The 17,489-nt window shown below is 35.0% G+C and overlaps 1 protein-coding gene across 1 annotated transcript in view; it reads right to left on the reverse strand.

Moving 5' to 3' along the window:
- Positions 1-3,905: 3,905 nt before the first annotated feature.
- PRDM6 (PR/SET domain 6) overlaps positions 3,906-17,489 on the reverse strand; it is a 75,262-nt gene continuing 61,678 nt past the window's right edge. Inside the window, exons 7-8 of the mRNA XM_072416032.1 lie at positions 13,451-13,627; positions 3,906-5,683 (exon numbers count right to left, since the gene is read on the reverse strand). Coding sequence (XP_072272133.1) covers positions 5,569-5,683; positions 13,451-13,627 — 292 coding nt within the window. The 3' untranslated portion in view covers positions 3,906-5,568. The remainder of the gene's footprint in view (positions 5,684-13,450; positions 13,628-17,489) is intronic.

The following is a 17,489-nucleotide window of genomic DNA, read 5'->3' on the forward strand; positions in this document are numbered from 1 at the left end:
GAATCTGATCACATTGCCCAGTACATTTTGTAATTGCTTGGTCAAGCACAAATCCACTCTGCAAAAGTCTTGAGAAGATAGGTGGCCCTAACTCATCTATGCCAGCACAGATCATTGGAGTGGGTGTACAGGAGATATAAATATCTTAAGGCATTTCCAATCAAAAATAATTAAGGTATCAAACCTACTTTCTGTACTGGAGCTGCAACAGGAAAATAAAGAAAATCTCCCAGAAGTAAAGGAAATTCTGCTTTAGTTAGTAATGGAACATTTGTCCCCACTGGATTCACCCTCACGTCTTGCCCTGGTGACGGCGCTTAAATTTTGCATATTCCACTACTTTCTGTCTTGGTGACAGTAGTCAGCAGGAAAAATGAGCCGGTGAATCTCCCAAACGGGTAAACAGGGTAAACTCTAAAAAACTAAAATGAAAAATTTTGTCCTAACGTACAAAAGAGGGAAGGTGTACCTGTAAATTTACCCTAACAAAAATGGGGAATACAGAGCAACGCCCTATAATCCTGGGTTTGGTAGTTTAGTGCTGAAACTTACATGACCATAGTCACTTTCTGACACTTTCGTGTGTTTCACATATTTATTTTGCTGACATAGGGGACCACACACACTTTGCCAGGTTCATAATTGACAGACCTAGAACAAGGAGGTAAAAAGGAAGTCTATGTAAAAGACTCAAGGAGCTCACAGTCCTATGTACCTAACATAGTCAGATGTCCATAACATGGTCTAAAGCTAGAGGGAAGCCAACTTACCAGTATGTTTTGGGATGTGGCAGCAATCCAGGGTGCATGCCAACACAGGGACAATGTTCAAACTCCAGAGTCATGTCCTAGATTGAAACCTGTGACTCTGATGCTGCACATAAGTAGCAAAGCAACAATGTGAATGTCATCTCCCAAGCCTACACCTATTGATTACTAGTGTACCGGACTCCAGGACTGGGTCATGTTTAGGAGGTATATTTCCTCCTTCTTTAAATTGTGGTCCTTCTAAAAATCAAAAGGTTACATACCCTGAAAAGAACCCTACAAGATTTTTCAGTGATCAATGGACTACAGTAGTGATTCTCAACCAGGGATAGTTAAAGTCATAAGGTTCTTCCAGAGGTTCCCAGGAGTTCAATGAACAATCAGCAATTTTTGCCAGTTAAAGTGACTCCCAATGATCTTTTTGACGTTAAGAGTGACATTGTTCCCACTGGCCAGCAATTTAAGATGTATTTATCCCACTGAGTTGTGGATATAGGTATTATAGTATTCATAAGACTTCAAAATTATTTTATTTACTTTAATTTATTTACTTTCTATTTATTTATTTTAACATGGTCCCCCCATGTTTAAAAAATGTTGAGAAATGTTTGTCTACAATGCCCTGCCTAGTTAATAATCCCCCTAACTTCACATTAGTAAGTGATGGCAGCTCTTATGTATTTATCTTCACATGTTTTCTTTTATCGGTTATTATAATGATAATTTTAAAGACTGCAGACTATCTTCAGAAAATTTCATTATGCTAAAATGGAGAAAGCATTATAAACAAAGGCTGCAGATTTTCTAGAAAGAATAGCAGCTCACTCTACATGTGTTGATATCTATCATCCGATGTAATGTCAGTAACTATTGATTATGTGATGCATTCACATTTCATTTTACTTTTAAGTATTGTGCTTGTATAATATAATACTTTACAAATCCATTTGCACAAAATATGCAATCAAATATAATGGTATTTTTATAGGGAAACTCATTGCTGTACATCTTAAGTTTGTTGTATGCCAAGATATAAAATTATTTTATGTGCACTAAGGATATTAGGCTCATGGCAAATTATTCAGCTGTACAGTAAGTGAATGTGCAGCGTAAACATCCATCATAATCATTATGTAGTTTTGAGCAACAATAAGTATGAATTTAATCAATGTGCATTTTTCCTAACAATAACTAAATGCTTCACAATTGTATTTGCTGGAAAAATGAAGTCAAGTTCAGAGTTGATATATGTACATCTTATTGTCAAGAAACAAAAAAAGTACAATTTAATAGAATAGAATATTAGATATTATCGTGATTCTAATATAGGATAAATCTGATAAGTCAAATTTTATTGTTAAGTAATAAAGTGATATGAAAACAATTCCAGGTCATGGACAGGTGACAGCACCTAACAATGAAAATATCTTCAAAATACCTCAATGTGTAATGTTTATTCTGTAAGATGAAAATAAATATTGTACATACAAAAGACTAGCCATAAACCCACTGGTCTTAATACCATAGTTGGTAAAGGGTAGCAGTGCTTAACAGCCAACAGGTTACTAACTGGGAAAATATTCTATTACGCAAATGTATTTACCAAAATAGCACTCATGGGCCAGTGCTTAGGACAGAGGGTTAAAGGGGAACTGCATCAAACCATACCACACACGGTAATAACTTTTCCCAACATTACCTCTATGGTATGGACAATTCTTTACATTAGGAGATTAATCCAAAATAAAGCTGTAGGCACTAAGAGGGGGACCATGGAAGTAGAGAGGAGTCAGGGGCTGTTATAGTTCAGGAAGTTAATAACCAGCTCTCTTTTTTCTTGGTTAGTGGCCTGTAGACATAAAACGCTGAGCTTCAAAACACATTCTAGCATTACTTTATCTTAATCACTTGACACCAGTTGTCATGCCTTAAGCACAATATAAACTGCCTGGCCAAGAAAAAGTCCCACAATCCAACATTTTGTTGGACAGCCTTGAGGTTTGATTATGGCATGATTTCACCATGGTATCATTTTGATAAATGTATGTAACGTCACAACATTTATTTTCATCCAGATTTGTATTATTTTTTTGCCAAGATCCTCTATTGATGGGAGAGTCAGACTGTATATTGCCTTTTTTTTTCCAGCACATCCCAAAGATCTGCACTCTGTGAAAATTAAGTCTCATGCTCCCTGAATCAATCTTTCACAGTTTGAGTCCAATGAATCCCAGCCACTGCCATCTTGGAATATGCTTGTTCATCAGGGAAGAAAAAATTCATTGATGGAAAAACCTGGTCATTCAGTATATTCAGGTTGGCTATGTTTTACAAAAGAGTACAGTTTTTTTCTTTGCAACTTGACTGTACTACTATACTAAACAGGGGGACTTCAATTGGGCTTTAAATGAGTAAATTTTGAGTTATTTGTTTTGGTATGTCTTTTTAACCATGAGAATTAGAGAGGGCTTGCACTTAATACAGCCTTGCAACATTAGTGAATACAGAATTTAAGTTGACGGTGCTATACGATCGTTCGTAGATATCGTGCAGGATCGTTCGTCGTTCGTTTAACAACGATAATAATTGGAAGTGTGTACGTAGCTTTAGTCTCATGCTCCCTGAATCAATCTTTCACAGTTTGAGCCCAATGAATCCCAGCCACTGCCATTTTGGAATATGCTTGTCCATCAGGGAAGAAAAAATTCATTGATGGAAAAACCTGGTCATTCAGTATATTCAGGTTGGTTATGTTTTACAAAAGATTACAGTTTTTTTCTATGCAACTTGACTGTACTACTATACTAAACAGGGGGACTTCAATTGGGCTTTAAATGAGTACATTTTGAGCTATTTGTTTTGGTATGTCTTTTTAACCATGAGAATTAGAGAGGGCTTGCACTTAATACAGCCTTGCAACATTAGTGAATACAGAATTTAAGTTGATGGAGAAATAGACAATTTTGATAGCTCCTGCGGTGTTCACCTGGACCTAGCAAATACATAGAGACAAAATTTAGCTAGGATAGCAGAGGGTTAAGGCAGCTATACACTATTTGATACTTTTGATCGATAAGACAAGACATCAAATTAATTAGAAAATTGATCAAAACTTTTAAATGATTTGCTTTAATTTTCTGCTGTATCTCCAGGACCTCTGTTTCCCCCAAATGTAACACAGAAGGAAAAAACTGACCAGATATACACCAGTTATATACAAACTCTGATTTTGTAGTCATTTTGTTTTCTACATTTTTACAGTAGATCCTATTGAGGCTAGTTTCAGCTAATCCATCAAACACTTCTTCACTTTCACTAAAACCAACTTGTTCACTAAGACCCACCCTAGTTAAAACAGTTTTTGTTAGCTTTTGATGGTTTGGCAAATGGATATAATTCTTTTGGGGGTTCTAGATACCACAATGAAAATATGTTGCTGCTTTTCCTATTACTTGTAATTCAGGTATACATAGAAGAGAATAAAGGATACATGGTAGTAGTTAGAAGCAAACTACAGAAACCATTAAAATAGAAATTCTGCTTACCCCCCTCTCAAATTTCAGCAGTGCACATTGTGCAAGTAATATAAATTAAAATTAATATAAATTAAAAAAAAAATAGGACTGTTTAGCCATTTTGTCATTGACAAACCCATTACCTGTCACGTCGCCATAAAAACCCTTTTAGAGTAATGGAACGTTGTATTTCCCCCTTTTCCAAAGAAAACTACCTGTGAACAAGAGTGGTGTTTTTTTCACAGTATGCATGTGCTGCTTTGCATCATGGAAACATGAGAAAGAAGAGCTGCAAGTTTCATTATTAATTAGAAACTGTTATATTTCCTTGGGAGAAAGAAATGAAGAAAGCAATACCCCCCAGCTAGTCTAGTTGCTTTTCTGGTGCGTGCCTTTTCTTATTTTTTTGAAATTCCATGATCCATTGTCAAAACAACTTCCCTTTCCATATGAAAAAGAAAAGAAACTTCAAATGACTATTTTTTTCTGCTCATTAACGCACACTATATCTATACATTTATATATTTATTTGTAATATTGCAACATATTTACTTCCCCCAAACTATCCCACATATCATAAACAATGTCTTTGAAACCTTTAACATGAAAAGTGCACAAAGTATGCTTTGTAAGTAGGTTCAGTAGATGATGAAAGTGTGAATTGTCCTCTTTGGTCAGACAATGGCTTAAATGTCCTTAAAATGTCTCCCATCACAACAACATCTGGACGCACAGATCATTAACGCTAACTTGTTACTACGATGAAACGAAAGCACAAACTGCGGTATTTGTTTTTAGTCCTCCAAACGTAACTGTGTCTGATCCATGTTGTGTTCATTTAAATAATTCCTTGGCCGCTGTGTTTAGAGGAATGACATCATGCTACAAAAAAGGTGCATCTCTAAATAAGTCCATATGTATTCATTGTCATATATATGTGGGCAAAAAAAAAATGTAACTGAGCTTTTACTTTGGTATTAAATAACATTTTTTTCTTTACAAAAAGTATTTAGAAATAAAGCTATGTATAGATGATGGGACTGAAAAGGTTAAGTCCCCTTGTCCTTTAAAATATGTTTCACCCCCACTCATAAATAAATAATGTCTTTCTTGGTCTCTCTTCCATGCCAAGATCAATATCTCTTAACATCTTACTTATTTTATTACTGCTTTTGGTTTTCTGGGCCTGATTGAAAGTTGTTCAGAGGAAATCTTTGGTTTTGCTTAAGTGTCCGTGACATTTAATCATGACTTTCCTTGCAGTTTAATTCCAACCAGTCAATCAGTTAATCCACTTCAATTGATTCTGTGCTCTCCGTTATCGGCTTGCACTCATTGGGCATCCTCTGATGTCGACTCAGCTGTGTAGCTTGTGTGAAGCTCCTCTCGCACCTTTCACACCTAGGGAAGACAAGAGAGAAAAAATAAGACCATGTATCCTCGCTTTTGGGTGTCAGAAGTTTTTTCACCATGTCTAATCAGAACAGACACTCAAAAGTGGCTTCAGGATTCACTATCCCTAAAGGTTTAATTGGTGGCTACTAGAAGTGTCTTAGTGACTATGATAGGGCATGGCCCATCTGATTCAGATCAGAGGAACCTGTCAATAGAAAGGGGAAGGTGATTTCTCCAGAGAGGCCTGTCTTGTCCCTGCACTGATCACTGTCACATCAAATAGATAAAGAACAAAAAGAGATTTTTAGGAGAAAGCCATCAAAGAAGCGGCTTGTCTGCGGTTTTCTGCTCTGTAACCTCCAGAAAGAAATTGATGACAAATATAATTTCACCTCCTGCTAATTTGAAATCTGGAATTCAATATCTGAGACCTTCAAGGGCAACAAAGTAAAAACAAGTGAAAAAAGGAATAATATATAATGAAAAAAACTTTAATGTGAATGATGTCTAAAATGTATTATGCTCAAAGTATATACTTTCATTGGACAACTCACTGAAAAACTTTAGTTCTCAAAGAAAAAAATGTCAAATATTGGAGAACCATAAAACCAAGTTTTGAAACCTAAGTTCTGAAAGCTAATTAAAATTTTAAAAAACTATATTAGTTGGCAATCACCTAATTTTTAGGACATTATTTTCAAAGATATTGATGACCCGTAAACATTAATAAGTAGCCAAGTGTGTTATTATATTAGTATTTTTTAGACACTCTGTCAACTCAATGCCGGTGACTTAAACATACCATAGCCCGGCATTATTTTATTAAACATGTCTTTATTTCCTAATGTTGCACCGCTGCTGTCCTGAAAGCAGTACTTACAAAACTCTAAAAAACTTTTAAACTCTTCTAGGAGTGTTGTAAGATGAGTGTGTGCTAAACCTCTCAGCCTCTGACACTCCAAAATGTGTGCAAGGAGATTCAAATTATAAGTACCATTGTCAGGAGAGGGAGTAGGAACAAAGACATAGTGAGTTATGGCATGTGAGTACATTTACCTAATATGTTTAACTTGGGGTCCATGGGGTGGTGACAGGGCCTTTCTAACAGTATAGCATAAAAGACAAAGAAAAATGTTCTGCTAAAAAATTCTAGGTCCTGTATAAACCCATTCAATCTGCTTCACTGAATAATAAACAATGAAAAAATAATAAATTGCAATAACCTAAGTAAAAACAGTATAATCTTTGTGGGAGTTTGATGGTGCACATTTTGTATTTTTGGAAATCAATCAATGCTTGATGTGAACGTTTCTAGACTAGCTATGTATATCCAGATTAGGCAGAATTATTTGCTGGATGTAGCAGCATTATATTAATCATACACAACAGGTCATTCTGAAATTAAAGTTCAGACAAAAATACAGACATTTAGAAGAAAGCTCCTTTCAAGAGTGTGGGTGAGCTTGAAGAAACTGTCAGTGATTACCATTGAGCTATAAATTCAGTTAGTTTCAGACCACAGCTATTATATCGTTCTTAGGAAATGTAAGACATGGCTGTGCTCTTAAAATGGTCTCAGGTTTCCAGTGCAGAAGGCCACTTTGTACTGTAGGTCAGTACAACCTGGCCAACGCATGTCGATGGCAATAAATTGTTTAAAGGATTCAACAAGCATGTTAAACTTAACAAAACATTGGAACTTGTGCAAGGAATAAATTTCACAATATATTAAAATGGTATTAGGTGGATTTGAATACACATGATGGAGAGTGACATATAAACACACATAGTTCTCAAAAGTGTGTTAAACTGTAAATTGAGGATTTGGATTGTTTAATGAAATATTTCCATATATCAAGGCAAGGGAAAAGCTGCAAAGGACCTATTTATACCATGCAGAGTCAACATTTTTTATATTACCTAAAATGTAGTAGAGTAAGACTACACAAATATACTTAAAAGAAAAAAAATGTTATACACAGAAAACTCTGACCAGAAACCTTTGTAAATATTATGACTATGCTGACTATTGGTTACATGTAACAACAACTGTATTGTGTTACTTCTGATGTTGCTTCTTCTAGTTTTCCCTTGTCCTTTGTCACATGCGCTGTTCCATGAAAGATTGTTATCATATGACCCTCACACATTCTTTTATACAAACATACACTAAACACTGTGGGATATTTTACACGTCCATTTATTGAGGGACAAGCTTAACTCAAAACAGCCTCATTTCAGCATATTGTAACAAAAACAGCTTAGTCCAGTGAAACAAAAAATTGCTTATGTCAGAATAGTTAGCAAACAAAGTCCTGCCGCCCATGCGGCCACACCAGGATAAGACCTGGTACTCACAGGTAGCACAAGTTGCACTTTGAAAAACTTTAGTCCCACAACATGGGCTTCCCAGTCTTGCTCCCCTTAGCTTTGCTCCTTGCTTTCAGGCTCAGACTGCCCCACTTACTTCTTGGCAGCCCCCAGACATACCTGTTGGGTCTGTCTGAAAGCCTGGGCTGTACTGCAGTGGGATTAGAAGACCCACCCAGATCCTTCCCTCCAATTCAAGAGTCTGGGCCCTTTCCGGGACTCTTTTGCAGTACAAAACCTGGCAAAACCCTGACCTAAAGAAGGAATGTATCTACCATCCAGGACCCAGCCCTGGCATCCTGTTCAATATGCTTAAAGTGCTCGGCTTGCTGGTACAGAAAATGATCTTCCCTAAGTTATTGCCACAAGGTTGGAAATGCAAAATGATCTACAACCCTTTATTAGCTGTAGAATTAACTATACCCTTTACACCAAAAACTCAATAATTTTGAGTACCTTTCACCATATGGCCAAATGTCCAATTTTCAAATACCTTTTCCAAATGGTATAGGTGTGATGGTCAGATGTCTACAAATGTTTGCCAACATCTAATTGTAATTAGCTTTTCCCATGGCATTTTATTAAGATATATTACATTTGTTTGCACACCATGTGCATCCCAGGTTGTGAAGAACTGTCAGTGTTTTCTGGGGTACTTTAAAAAGCTGTTGTATTTCATGAAGTGGACAGGTCCACTTTAAGGTTTTACTTTATCTGTATATCTGTGCTCAACCCTGTAGTAAGTATATTGTATTTAAAATGTATTGGCGAATTCTCTGGAATATATAACTCAAGATGTTTGGCAATACATATATCCAGTTAGACTTCAGAAGCAGATATTGCATATAAATAAGTTCTATTTTCCTTGATTGTCTTTCTGGGAATATTCTTAGCATCCTGCTCTACTGTTAAAAACTGCACTGTGATCTTGACGAATGTAAAATGTCAGCATTAATGTATCAGACCTATCAGCTCAATGAAAATAACTCAGAAGTATTGATTACCTAATGATTTTTGGTGTATTCATTAACGTCTATGAGCAGATGATCCTCTCTGAACGCCTAGAGTGCTGATGACACATTAGTGTATTGCTGATTGTTTATTAGAAAACTGATTAGTTAGTAGATTGGTGTACCAAAATATACTACCTTTTACAGCATGATAAACTTGGAATAGAGGCATTTACTACATTTACAACTTTCTTAGTGCTTAAATGCCATTACACAGTTCTGTATTCCTTTTCCCTTATCTTCTATTGCACATGCTAAATTATGAAAAGGATTTATGATCTCTGTGACCCTTAAGACTGCACATTATTTTTTCTTGTGTATCAATCTATAAAGTCCTGTGTAATATGTAGGTGCTATATAAATACTGGAAATAAATATTTGTGTAGTGTAGGAACAGGTATAAAAAAACCTTGAAGCTCTTTTGCAGCACTGAGTACTTCTAGTATCAGCAGGGCCAGGGCACAATTGGTAGTTGTTACATTTCCTGTAAATATAAGAAGCAGATAGTTCATTCAGTGCTCCAAAATTCTTCAAGCTTTATTGGCATCCAAGTAGCACCTAAATTACAGCATACTGAAACCTAAACTCAATCCTAAACCTTACTCCTTTCAGCTGCAACCGCAGTTTTCCGACTGCATAAAGGACAGTAAAGCAAGCAATTGGTCTTTTGCTGTCCATTAAAGGAGGTCACATGACATATTGTATTTTTGCCTCTAAAGTCATGGACTAAAGTTTGCCAAGCTATTCTTCAATGGACTACTCATTTAATAATAAATGTCCTGTGCTATCTCTGAAAAATGGACCTGAAAGTTGGTGGGTCTCCACTGGGTATACAGGAACCACTATTATCACTTTGGGCATGATTTATTAAAGCTCTCCAAGGCTGGAGTGAATGCACTTTTATCAGTGAAGCGGGGTGATCTAGCAGACTTGGAAAAGATCTTGTCTAGGATTGAAAACATTTGCTTAACAAATAGCAAATGACTGGATCACCTAGCTTCACTGATGAAAGTGTATCCTCTCCAGCCTTGGAGAGCTTTAATAAATCAGGCTCCATAAGTGGATACCAGTGGTGGACCAATCAATGAGGAAGAGGCTAAGGATGGAAATTTACTTTGGCACTGTAAATTGTGGTGCAAGGTGTTGTTTATTTTGGTGTATTTGTTATGTATTAAGATGAGAAGTTTCATTTTCCAGCTATGTTGACATCTCACACTGTAATATTTGCACAGGCCTTGAAAAGGTGCCCTGATTTAAGATAGGGTAGTCTTACAATATTACCATATAAAAGAAAGCAAACACATCTGCACAGGTCTGGAAGAATCAAGGCATTCTTGTGACTTTGCTAGGGGAAACAAATAGGACAACACTTATAAATCTGTATAACACTTTGTTTTATACTTGTTTCTACTTTAAATAAATGCTTTAATGGGTTTGGTATATTTGATTTTTTTTACTTTACACAGGATCTCTATTTTACAAATATATTTTTTATACAAGGACGAATCAGAACATTAGCATCATAAAGCATAAAAGGATATTCTAATTATAGAACTATAATAGCACCATAAGACTTATGTTTTAAGTATGTCTACCTAACTGAAAGTCTCTCTATTCATTACAGTAGAGCACATCCTGGTAAACCCAGGGAAATGCTGAAGAGCTCAAAATGTGGGCTTGATAATGTTATATACAATTGCAAATGTAGATATATGAAAAGATTTTTTAAAAATATATCTCTAACACAAAAAACATATATACAAAATGTTCTTCATTCCCTCTAACACATGGAGGCAATCTCTGCGTTTATCTAAAGCTGTAATGAGTGGTGGTCACCATTTGTTATATTAAAGATTTCCCTACAGTTGAGAATTGGGGAAAGGGCTTATTAGGAAGTGTACAAAATTCTAATAAAGGTAGTGGGATAAATCATATTTTGCTGCTGTATGAATATCTCAACTTCTTCTGAGTTACAGAGAAGTTTTATTGACTTTATGTTGATGTTAAAAAAAACTGTGTTTAATGAAAGGATAGCATGGAAACTTTTGTACTATAAAGTAACCGAGAAACTAACCATATACAATGTGGCCACCAGACCATACAGAAATATCAATCAAAACATCAAAAAGTGGGCAGGACTAGGTGTTGCCATGAGCTGATATAGGAACAACAGGCTTGTGAATTAGAAGTGGCAATGCTAATAGTCACATCTCCTGCCATATCCTCTGATCCCAGTGTAGTGTGGGCAGCCTACATTAAAATGGCAATTCCTGCTCTGAATTCACAAGTAGTGCAGCGATATCGCCAAAGCTTGATGGTACGGGCTTATTTTAAGATGACAATGCCAAGATTACTTGGGCTCAGATTGTGAAAGAGTGGTTGGCACATGTATTGGCCACCACAAAGTCTATAGGTATGTTTTTTTTCCACATTGCTTTTTTCTGTACACTTTCTGACACTAACATCTGTTTATTTTCTTTACTGCTTTTTGTATTGGGTGACTGAAAAGCACAGATCACACTAGACACCTCACCAAGCCCGCATTCTTTATGTCGGTAATTACATTTTAGATATATTCAGGGCTGGCAATTATAAATGAGTTCATAATCCTACTGATAATTTTATATTTCAATAGCAAAAGAGACCTTCCAAGTCAACTGGTAATGTAGATGATTAATAAGAAAAGTTGCTGTATTAATCTGCATTTCATATTTATCACAAAAATGATAAAACAGAAACAAATAGTTGAGTCAACCCAGTAACAGATATGTAAAACCTAAACATTAAAATAAATCTATTTTCCATTTTGACCTCAGAACCTCTTCAATTAATTACTAAAATCTATATACGCAGCAGTCAGGGGAAATCAATTATGTATCTAGCAGGATTTTAGTATCGCTTTTTCCATTTCTTCCAACAACAAACACTAATGGGGGCTATTCATCACACTCTCCCACCTGTAAATACGGTAAAAAAGACTTGTAAATGGTAGTAAGCTTCTTTGTCATATAGGATATACTGAAAACAAAGAAATAAACTTACATGAGTTTTTTTTATATCCAAGGAAAGGTAAATGAATAGTGCCACTCTTAGCTGACAAGCCAAAGGGGCAATTGATTAGAATTATGATATACTCAGTACACTACTGCCTTGAGGACTATGTTGGCCGATTAATCTTGTGCGCTGAGCTGTGTACTTAATACTGATATTGCACTAATCTTATATAATAATTTAAAGTAAACTTTTCATATGAGAAAAATAGGGCCTGACATTCTGAAAATGATAGTTGCCTGTCTGTTATACTAACCCTTTTTTCTTTAAAACTTTCTTAATCACTAACTTGAACTAGTATGCAATTCAGGGAAGTCAGAAATACTTACCTGCATATTCTTCATTCAGGATACCCTGCACATCTCAGCATCCTAGTATCCTGAGCACATGTGCAGCTCAGTGATTGGTTTAGAAGACAATAATCAGACAAGTAAGTATGTTTTATTGCAGAAGAGACAACGCCTGTCCCTTTCTGCAATAAAGACACTGCTGATCTGTTTGGTTCTCCTTTAAAGCAGGTCTATCGAAAAATGTTTATTGTGGGTGATAGCAGCTCAAAATATATCCCCAGATATATATTTTTGTCTATTAAAACTATTAAACTATTATACTATATAACTATTCTACTATAAATACTATATAACTATACTATATAACTATTATACTATAAAACTATTTTCTTTTTCTCAATTTCTCTACTATTGGATTCCTCCTTTTGTGGCTATAGAAGACTATTGTCTAATAAAATAGGCATCAAGGCTATATTCAAATTAAAATATACTTATAGCCATTACCTTTTTTTTCCGAAAGAGAGCTTCTGTTACTACTGATACATTGGGCTTGATGTATTAAAGCTCTCCAAGGCTGGAGAGGATACACTTTCATCAGTGAACCTGGGTGACCCAGCAAACCTGGAATGGATCAGGTCCAGGATTGAAAACATTTACAAAAAAATTGAAAATGACTTGAAGAAATCAATTCCAGGTTTGCTGTATCACCCAGGTTAACTGATGAAAGTGTATCCTCTGCAGCCTCAAGGAGTTTTGTTAAATCAGGCCTGTTGCTGGTCACAATGTGACTTTGGCGCTGTCCTTTTGTCATAGAGGCAGCAGTCCCAGTCATAAAGGCAGCAGTTCTTAAAACCTCCATGTTTATTTTATTAGAGCTCCATAAAACCAAATATTTGCTACAATAAAAATATTTAGGTGAGCTTTGCACCAATTACAGCTATCTTTTGCATATATAGACTGTTACCATTCCAGACAGGTTGAAAAGGTATAGATCTCCCAGGTACTGTGTATTTGTATGTTGATGTCAATAATCTAGCAGCAAAAATACTTACTTAAATGGTTTTTCCCCCGTGTGAGTACGAATATGGTTATTTAATGTAGTAGCACCAGCAAACGCTCTGCCACAGTAGCCACACTTGAAAGGTCGATCGCTTGAGTGGGTGACGACATGATTCCTTAATTCCGATGGCTGGGAAAAGGATTGGGAACAGTGTCCACACTGGTAAGGCCTAAAAGACAGACAGACGCAGTTAGGATGCTGTTAAAGTGGAACTCCTATCCCCTAATAGAAAATTATAATGATTGCAAAGAATTTTACAGAATTATTCTCTTCTTTTATAAAGGTAGTCAACAAATCCTTTTAAACTGGTTTTTAGTATGAAGCTCCAATCCTGATTATAAGCAACTGCTGAAATTTCAGTGTTAAAAAAAGGGAAGCTACAGTGTCCGTATCCCTGTAGAAAAGACCAAACCTAAGCCTATCTCAAAAAACATCAAATTCAATTGCAGGGTGGTCTAAGATCTCAATGAGCAAAATAGCAAGCCAGTCCCAAAAGCAGAACCTTTCTGGCAACATGGTTCTAAATTGTCATATTGCAAGGTAAAACAATTAAATTTTCTTTGTTTAAAAAATAAACAAAGTGGAGAGTAAAAGTAATTTTTTATGCTTTAGTATGTACAGCCAAACTTATTTATATTTGGTAAAAAGCAGGGAAATACTGCATATTACAGGGAGATTTACCTTAAATTCCTGTTCTAAAGACAACAGGATATTGGGGGAAATCCTGTCAACGTGCACAAATATTTCATCCCAGTTAATTTTTCCTAAAAGGTCTCCTCTGACACCACTGCACTGCGTCTGTTTTCCTATAGTTTTCTGTCTTATTAACAATGGTTATCAGGACAAATAAAAGGGAGATAATCTTCATGGTGGGGACATTTGTAAAAATTGTTTATATAACAGTTTACGTATTTAGCTTCACACCAATGCATAGGGATTAAAGCTAGACTAAAACTAGAATGAAATAAAATGAACATGTTAAAAAGAAAATTCACCCAAGACAAATGTCTTTGTTTTGGGTAGAGAAGGATACGGTTTGATCTTCTGGTATTCATGGCCCTGGAGAAAAGATTCCTTCATACATGGAGCATGGATGTTAAAGGCTGAGCTCCTCTTTGTATCTAACCATGTGTGGTCATACATGAACTAGCACTGTGTGAATTATTCACATATTTATACTAACAGAAGTTGTCTGTACCAATAATTTATGGAAATGTTTTGTCTTTTTACCTGTCAATGCCCATGCCAATCTTCCTTCACCTAACACTTTGTATTACAGCACAGAAATTATATATATGCTTGACACTGATAGGTGAGCAATGAAGAACTTGCAACTCAAAATAAACAGCAAACAGCCACAGATAATTATAAACACATAATATGATCTATTTGAAAAAAAGGGCATCTAAGAAGTGACTTAAATTACATATTTAGATATAGTCAGTGTCAATACTAAAAAATAATGACAAATAAAAAGTACAAAGTGAGATCATCTGTGTGTAAAAAAGTAGATGAATGTTTCATCAGATTACAGAGCGATTCTTTGGAGTATGTATATTAAATACTTGGAATACAATACCAAAGAGTAGTTTTAGCTAAAACAATAATGGAATTTAAAAATTACTGAATATTTTTATTGAAACTTTTTAACAGCAAAAGTTAAACATAATAGAGGGGTGAAAAAAATATCTAACAAAAAGATCCAACTGTTTGGAAATTACAACATTTGGGAGATGGTTTTGTCCAGTTTCCTCTGGACCAAACCTGCATATGCTGTAGCAGGCTTTTAGTAAGCAATACAACCATACTTATACTTTTTTTGAATATTTTCTACCTTAGTCTGTGACTTGTATATCCTAGGAAAATGGTAACCAGTTGATAGATAGCGGACAATAGATCCAGTATCGAGTTATTTTGTAAACATGTTACTTATTTTATCTTTGCATTATGTTATAAGGCAAAGAGCTCATTTCAGAAAGGATTTTTGTTAAAAAAAAAAATTTTTTTTCCAGTTAAGTCCAATAAGACCAACAAATACAGTCTCATGGTTAAAATAAAGATCTTTTTCCTGGTGTTAAAGCTTTGTGACTTGAGCCCTAATTATGTAATACTTTTTATAGACTTCTAGTTCTTATTTACGATTGCTGTTTTCTTAGTAGTTAAAATAAATAAATATTCTGTATTTACAGAGTTTTATTCTTTTATTTAAGAGCCCCACTCTAAAGATTTGATTCCTGGGGGCTGACGAAATTCAAGAATATTTAAAAGATGTTTAGGTCAACTAGTTGATTAAAAGGTTTTTACTAATGGCCAAGACTCACGTTATTTCTCATTTAGGAGTCTGTAATGTCTATCTTCTGGTCTTAAATCTATTAAGGTAATGTTCTCATTTTAATAAATAGAGCATGTTGCTATTGAGCAGATTCCTAGCTTATGGTCCTTGTTAATAATTGCATTTAGTTGCCCACAATGGAAAATAACTTAGCTGCACACTGAGATAAAGAGGTGGTGCTGGCAGCAGCACACGGATCGGTGCCAAGAATTAACCTTCCATCTGGATGTGTTAAGGATTTTTTGTATCACAAAACTTTTACTCCACTTAATTTAAAAAGAAAATCACATATTTAAAAAAAATTAACCCCTGCACCGATAATAATTAAAAAAAAAATACTAAAAAGTGATGCACCTTTCAATAAATATATAAATGAACAAATAAGTGGTGCAATACCCAAACAAATAATAGACTAAAAATAATATAAAAGGAAAAGTCAACGGATCCATCAATCTTCTTTCAATGACTATATAGCAATCATGGTGATGTTTCCAAACAGTGATAAAGTCACCAACATGCATGAATCCAGCACCACAAACAAAGGAATTATATAGGCACTTACCAAAACATTAGACCTTAGTGTTTATTTTAGTCTAATATTTGTTTGGTTTACAAGTTCATTAGTTTATGATATGCCTAATACTAAAAAAAAAGTCTCAATTTTTACTTGTTCCTACTAACTGCATTGCAATGGTATTGCATTTTACTGCATTGGCAGTAAGTTCTGTAACAGTTAACTTGGGATAGTTATGCAGCTTTCTTGTTTTTTTTTTGCTACATTTATATACAATTTACACCTATATGCTTACTGTTGTTTATCTCACTATATAGAAACATGAACTTTTGCAGTCAGGACAGATCTCACATTAAAACAGAGCAACAGAAAAAGGACAAGCATATGTAATTCAGATATATGTCCTCTCTCATCTACATATGACATTACAAATTATGTACAAATGGAATGTTTTTTTTTTTGTTTTACATATAACACAAGTTGATAAGGTTCACATTAGTGTGATCAGGTTCTCACATCTATTCAAAAAAGGTTTTAAAAACCTATAGTTTTCTTTTAATGACTAACACATACTAATTAACTAAGTGCCAATATATACTTGTTGTAAAACTTGGTTAAGGTGGACAGTAATAAATGTTCTATTTAATGGGAGGCCTGTTGGCTTAATTTGTGCAGCACATTGCCATCTAATGTATCTCAGCTCCTATTACACAAGTCTTGTAGATACTTTGCAAAGGAAACCAAGCGTATAATAAGAGGCATTATAAATTAACCTTTTTGACCTTGCTGTCGGCTATGGATACACATTTAATTATTCCAACTTTATGGGCAGCTCAACAAATTCTTCTACCTGAAGCCGCACAAGAGTGCCACTTAAAGACACTTCTTGTGAGATGAAGGTAATCTCTAATACTGACAGAATTTTGACAGGAGCAAGAGGAAGCAGTTTTATTGACAAATGGTTGTGCTGTCACGTTTACTGTGCAACATCAGGTAACAGCTATTAACCACATTCAGTCGTCTTTTCTTTGATGTTGTCCTTGTTTTGATTGCTGTGATGTTTTATGACATCTTTACAAAATTTTCTTGTTATGATTTTTTATGATTTATAATATGCATATGCAATAAAAATGGCCATTAACGACCACCATACTAGAAAAGTTCATTGCCACAACATCTTCAATT

This window comes from Pyxicephalus adspersus, chromosome 6 (genome assembly GCF_032062135.1).
Source record: "Pyxicephalus adspersus chromosome 6, UCB_Pads_2.0, whole genome shotgun sequence".
NCBI classification, from domain to species: Eukaryota; Metazoa; Chordata; class Amphibia; order Anura; family Pyxicephalidae; genus Pyxicephalus; species Pyxicephalus adspersus.